The sequence below is a fragment of the Spea bombifrons genome, chromosome 11 (genome assembly GCF_027358695.1).
Source record: "Spea bombifrons isolate aSpeBom1 chromosome 11, aSpeBom1.2.pri, whole genome shotgun sequence".
NCBI classification, from domain to species: domain Eukaryota; kingdom Metazoa; phylum Chordata; class Amphibia; order Anura; family Pelobatidae; genus Spea; species Spea bombifrons.
In genome coordinates this window covers 13,066,939-13,073,977 of record NC_071097.1, presented here as the reverse complement: position 1 = coordinate 13,073,977, position 7,039 = coordinate 13,066,939, and the positions used below count along the sequence as shown (strand labels likewise).

The following is a 7,039-nucleotide window of genomic DNA, read 5'->3' as shown; positions in this document are numbered from 1 at the left end:
TTGTCGTAAATCCACAACTGGAAATAGTTTCTCGATGGCTTCAAGTGATCATCCAACCCATACCATTGGTAGTATTCCTATGGGTGAATTTATTCACCTCAAAAGAAATTGTACCAAACTGTTTTGAAAAACAAACTAAAGGTCTGAAAATACATCTCAAGCATAGAGCTTATTCCTCTAAACAAGTCACTCCCTGTGAATTATGTGGATCTGGAATTGTTAGAATTTATAGTTTTACCTAGCCACTTTATCTTATTACAAATAGTGACATGTAAGTCTTGTAGGGGTATGTATAAACGTGGTGGTAGGTGCACGTGCTGAATTTAGCCTACAGTCTAATAACTATCAATATATATATAATATATAATTCAAAATATTAGTTGCAACACTGAATGTAATATACACAATACAGTGTGCTAAATATAACAGTCTAACATAAAGCATGTAGGCAAAACAAAAAGATAACTCAAAATTTTTAGTAACCATTTAAGGACAGAGCTGTTTCTTATACCCTTAGAAGACTTAGGGGCAGTTATGGTTGATGGGGTGTTTAGGGTTAATTTAGGGGCAGTTATGGTTAATGGGGTAAAAACAATAAAATACTAACAAGAAGTGAAATACAGCGCTAGCAAAAACGCAAGAAAAGCTCCAAACCATATACTCAAGGTGGTCTCCCTTGAACACACCCAAAAACAATAAAGTGAAAAAAGAAACTTAGAGTAGGTGAGCTGTGGATAATAAATCACTAAATCAATATAAATCAATATGTAAAACGTGTTGTTCACACCCTGTGATATCAAAAATTTATATAAAAAATAGATATATACTTATATCCGAATGTGGAAGGATCTTCTGTCCATATATTAAGAACTCCTAACATGAAACAAAAAAACAAATGCATAGCGCAACCTCTAATTACAAGATGGATAAGATCGAAAAATATTCAGTATCAAACTCACACTTTACAACAGCACTAATAAGTGCTATATGCGTAGATCATAAAGAGTAAATAAGATCAGTCAAGGTCCCGCAGAATAAACTTCTATATGTAGGTTTAATTCCGGCATCAAATAAACACAATAAATATGCTTACAGGACCAATGTATACAGCCAGCATAGAAGTCCCAAACGGAAGGTAGAAAACCTAAGAAAGTCCGTTGGCGTCTATCTTCTATAGCTCGCTGATTGCTTCCGGGTTCTTGTGTGACGTCTCCCAGGATCTCCGGAGGTTGAAAAAAAAAAAAACAGTAGCACTACGCGTTTCGCCTTCTATCACAGCTTCATCAGGTTCACACAGGGTGTGAACAACACGTTTTACATATTGATTTATATTGATTTAGTGATTTACTATCCACAGCTCACCTACTCTGTTTCTTTTTTCACTTTATGGTTAATGGGGTGTTTAGGGTTTATTTAGGGGCATTTATGGTTAATGGGGTGTTTAGGGTTAATTTAGGGACAGTTATAGTTGATGGGGTATTTTGGTGTTAATTTAGGGGCAGTTACAGTTAATGGGGTGTTTGGGGTTAATTTAGGGGCAGTTATGTAATTGTTTTAAAACGTGATTTCAAGAAGCCCCAGCGTTTTACAGAGAGCTGATAATGACAGTGGCAAAGAAACAGAAGCAAACTTGGACAAATAAGATACAAAACCCAAACTTTGTTATACAGAAGACTACTAAAATTTCAAAGATGGTAACTAACACATCACACAGGCGACAACAAATTGCCCCCTTTCATATAAATAATCTGAGGTCTGATAACATTTACATCTACATTTAACTTGAGGTACTGATGTTTTAAATTAATGGTTTTCCCACCACATTTAAGCCCTTGCCAAAATGAAACACTTCATTAATCTAGGAAGATAAAATATGTAATTTTTTTATATGTAACTGTTTAACAACATTAAAACCATACTAAACAACGTTAAAACCAATAGGTTTAAAAGCACCAGAGAATGTCCCCTGGACAATACTATCTAGCTATTAAGTAGGCACATATTGTAGTCTATTGACGGGGCCGTTTATAGCATTATCCGAGTTACCATGCTTAAGAGCTTTCTGCTCCTTTACCCATTCCTGGATCAGATGATGGGCTATTGCCCACTTGGGTGGCACCCAGATAGGTACAGTGCCATTCTCATTCTTCGTGTGCACAATGTCCCTCTGTAAAGCTTCCTCCACTTCATCCAAAGTGAACCACCTGGCAGCTTCCAGCTCTGATCTATTCACATTCAGCTGTGTAAAATAAACACAAAACTGTATGTTAGTATATCAAGTATATCTAAAGAAGTGAAACCACACGGGCCAAGTATATTTTATATATATATATATATATATATATATATATATATATATATATATATATATATATATATATATATATATATATATATATATATATATATAATATAAAATAATATTTATGATATTTATGAAAAACTGACATTGCGGGAAAGCTTCAATTTTAATTTAAGCCCTTCATAACGTATTATGAGTTTTATTCTTCAATTTATGTTGATATATATATATATCTATATATATATATCACCCTAAATGGTGTGTAAACCAAACACCGCAACATAGACCGGAGGCTGTTCACTGGCTGCTTCAGATTCACTACAACTCCGATATCACCCATCATCTATCCAGTAATTAACGTTTGCGTCACTGGAGTTGTAGCTCCGCAGCAGTGATTGAACTATGCATTAAGTAGGGCCAACTCAAACCTTATTGAAGAATAAAACTCATAATCCATTATGAAGGTCTTAAATTAAAAATGCAGATTTCCAGCAACGTCAGTTTTTCACAAATATCTCCCAGACACTGTTTGGGGCCGGCGATTTTGTTCTAGGATCAGAAATACAGAATCCATGCGTGTGATTATTGGTAATCCATAAAATCAATTTTGGGAGCATTAATTTAATAATCACCATCTCATGAGAAGAAATATTAAAAATGTCCAAAATAGAAAGGTAAACTTAAGTCAATTCTCATACAGCATTTATAGTTTTTCAGGCTGTGATTAATAAGCCCTTTTCAGTTTTGTTAGCAGTCATGAGTATATATATATATATATATATATATATATATATATATATATATATATATATATATATATATATATATATATATATATATTAGGGCTGCAACTAACGATTAAATTAAATGTAAATTTTTCATTTATTTAAAATAATTTACTAAACAAATGATGTTAAATACAAACAGCAGAATAAAAAAACTTTGATAATACATTTCTTGTCTTTATTTCCCAACCAGCCCCCCAATATATGCACATTTGAGCCCAGGTTTGCTACGCTGCCTCCCAGACATGCCATGCTGCCCCCCCCCACATATGCCACGCTGCCTACCACAGCACTCCACGCTGCCTCCCACATATACCACTCCACGCTGCCTCCCACATATGCCACTCCACGCTGCCTCCCACATCTGCCACTCCACGCTGCCTCCCACATCTGCCACTCCACGCTGCCTCCCACATCTGCCACTCCACTCTACCCCCCACATGCCACTGTGCCTGATACGCCTTATACCCCCTAAAACACCACTCCATCCTCCCCAGACATGCCACCCTGCCCTCCCCACATATGCCACGCCATGCTGCCTCCCACATCTGCCACTCCACAATGCCTCCCACATCTGCCACTCCACGCTGCCTCCCACATCTGCCACTGTGCCTGATACGCCTTATATCCCCTGATACCCCACTCCATCCTCCCCAGACATGCCACCCTGCCTCCCAGACATGCCACTTCTCTACCCCCAGATATGCCACTCTACCCCCAGATATGCCTTATACACCCTGATACACCACTCCGTCCTCCCCAGACATGCCACACTGCCCTCCCCACATATGCCTTATATACTGTATATGCCTTATACCCCCAGATATGTCACTTCACTGCCCCCAGGATTTAGATTCCCCTAAATTAACCCTAAACTCCCCATTAACCATAACTGCCCCTAAATTAACCCTTAACACCCCCTTAACCACAGCATCTCCTAAATTAACCCTAAAGACCCCATCAACCACAGCATCCCCTAAATTAACCCTAAACACCCCATTAACCACAGCTGCTCCTAAATTAACCCTAAACACCCTATTAACATAACTGCCCCTAAATTAACCCTAAACACCCAATTAACCATAAATGTCCCTAAATTAACCCCAAACACCCCACTAACCATAACTGCCCCTAAATTAACCCCCACCTCCCCTAACTTTCAGTAGCCCAAATATATATATATATATATATATATATATAACATACATATATATATATATATATACACACATACACATTATATATATATATATATATATATATATATATATATATATATATATATATATACTGTGACAGAATACCCCTTCACTTTGGTACTCTGTCCGGGAATCTTTACTTACACACAGTCTTCCAGGCTGCAGAGACGTCTCAGACACGAGGAGGGTAAAGAAAAAGGCTGGGCCTGTTTTATTTTGTCACCACAGGCATTACAGAAAATAAATAAACCAAAACAAAAAAGCCTCGCTCTTGTGAGCACTAACTAATACAGGGTATTCCAACCTAACTGCAGTTGGACGGCTTATCCGTTTCAACAAAACAAAATAACACGATTGCATATAATATTGGCAGCACTCAGTAATTTGGCAGCTCTCTCCCTCTCTCTCAGGGAGCCAAATGATCTCTCTCTTGCTCTGAGACCAGGAGGCTACTTAACTGCCTCTCCCACTAATTAGTGGATACAGGTGAGTGCTAGGAGAGTATCCGATAATCTCCGGACTGGATTCCCACCTGCTGGTCTTTGGCTGCTCATAAACTGTGGAGTGGAGCACTGGCCCGCCCTACTCTCCAAATGCTCCACCCCAGGGACCCAAAACACACAGATAACAACAGACATTAATAATTCCATTATTAACAATACATCTCCCTGGGGCTAGTAAAACTATTGTGGGTAACCACCCTGCAAAATATAAGGGGATATATATACTCCCTCCATTATCATCCCCTGCTTTCTGTCACACATCCTCCCCCCCAGCTCAGACCTGATGGGGTGAGCGACCATAGACATGAGTGAGTGCATTCTTGAGAGCCCATCAGCATTCCCCTGTTTGCATCCAGCCCTGTGTTCTACTGAAAAGTGATAGGGTTGCAAACTCAGAAACCAGCGTGTTACTCTACTGTTTTTCTCTTTGTTCTGGCACATCCATGTAAGTGGTGCATGGTCAGTTACAAGTCTAAACTTCCTCCCTAGTAGGTAATATTTAAGATGGTCTACCGCCCACTTTATAGCAAGGCATTCTTTCTCTACAATAGAGTAATTCCTTTCGTGTGGGTTAAGCTTTCTGCTTATGTACAAGATAGGGTGCTCTTCCCCTCGGCTTTCCTGAGAAAGGACTGCTCCCAGTCCAACATCAGATGCATCTGTCTGCAAAATGAATTCTTTGGAGAAGTCAGGGGTTACTAACACTGGTTGGGTACAAATGATTTCTTTCAGCCTTTTGAATGCACTCTCAGTTTCTGGGGACCATTTTACCAACACAGGGGCTTTTGCTTTTGTCAGGTCAATTAAAGGACTTGCAATTGTAGCAAATTCAGAGATAAACCTTCTGTAATATCCAATTAGACCTAGGAACGTTCTCACCTGTTTCTTAGTGGCTGGTTGTGGCCAATTGCGTATGGCTTCTATTTTTGCCTGCTGAGGTTTCACTAACCCCCTTCCAATTGAATACCCTAAGTATTTGGCTTCCTCTAGGCCAATTGTACATTTACTAGGGTTAGCCGGTAACCCAGCATCTCGAATTGAATTTAACACGGCTTGCACTTTTGGCAGGTGAGATTCCCAGTCTTCACTATGTATGACTACATCATCTAGATATGCAGCTGCATAACGCATGTGTGGTTTCAGTATCCTGTCCATCATCCTTTGAAAGGTGGCAGGGGCCCCATGTAAACCGAAAGGTAAAACCTTATATTGAAAAACACCATCAGGGGTGGAAAAAGCTGTTTTTTCCTTTGCTCGCTCGGTTAACGGAACCTGCCAGTATCCCTTGGTTAAATCAAGTGTAGTGAGGTAACGGGCTTTCCCCAGCCTTTCTACTAGCTCATCCACTCTGGGCATGGGATAGGAATCAAATTTTGAGATGGCATTCAATTTACGGTAATCATTACAAAACCTTAATGTACCATCCGGTTTTGGTACAAGTACAATAGGGCTACTCCAATCACTGCATGACTCTTCAATTACCCCAAGGTGTAGCATTTTTTTTAACTTCTGCCCTAACTGCCTCCCTGCGAGCTTCAGGTATTCTATAGGGTTTGAGGTAGATTCTTTTACCTGGTTCTGTTATAATGTCATGTTTTATAACATTTGTTCTGCCTGGGTTTGGAGAAAACACATCTTTATTTAATCTGATAAATTCCTTCACCTCACGTGTCTGGTGTACGGACAGGGTTACTGGTATGTTAACCTCTGGTTCAATGTTATCTTTTAGGGGGAAGGTAGTGGCTTCAACTGCAACTAAGACTTCCCTGTCCTTCCATGGCTTAAGTAAATTCACATGATATATTTGTTCAGGCCTTCTTCTGCCTGACTGTCTCACTCTGTAATTTACTTCTCCCACCCTTTCAATAATTTCATATGGTCCATGCCAGGTTGCTAGGAATTTATTTTCTACGGTGGGGACCAGGACTAGGACTCTATCACCAGGCTGAAACACCCGAACCCTGGCATTCCTGTTGTAACTATTCTTCTGGTCCTGTTGGGCCTTTTCCATATGTTCTCGTACTATGGGCATAATGGCCTCCATACGTTCCTGCATCTGATTTATGTGGGAAATAATACTACGATATGCGGTACCTTCTTGTTCCCAAGTTTCCTTGGCTATGTCAAGTAGCCCACGGGGATGCCTACCATATAACAATTCGAATGGTGAAAAACCCGTAGAGGCTTGAGGCACTTCCCTAATGGCAAACATTAAATAGGGTAACAAGAAATCCCAATTTTTCCCATCTT

General features: G+C 39.5%; 1 protein-coding gene across 1 annotated transcript in view; it reads right to left on the bottom strand.

The window, feature by feature from the left end:
• Positions 1-1,639: 1,639 nt before the first annotated feature.
• NUDT13 (nudix hydrolase 13) overlaps positions 1,640-7,039 on the bottom strand; it is a 41,859-nt gene continuing 36,459 nt past the window's right edge. Inside the window, exon 10 of the mRNA XM_053451321.1 lies at positions 1,640-2,239. Within this exon, the coding sequence (XP_053307296.1) occupies positions 1,988-2,239 (252 nt within the window). The 3' untranslated portion in view covers positions 1,640-1,987. The remainder of the gene's footprint in view (positions 2,240-7,039) is intronic.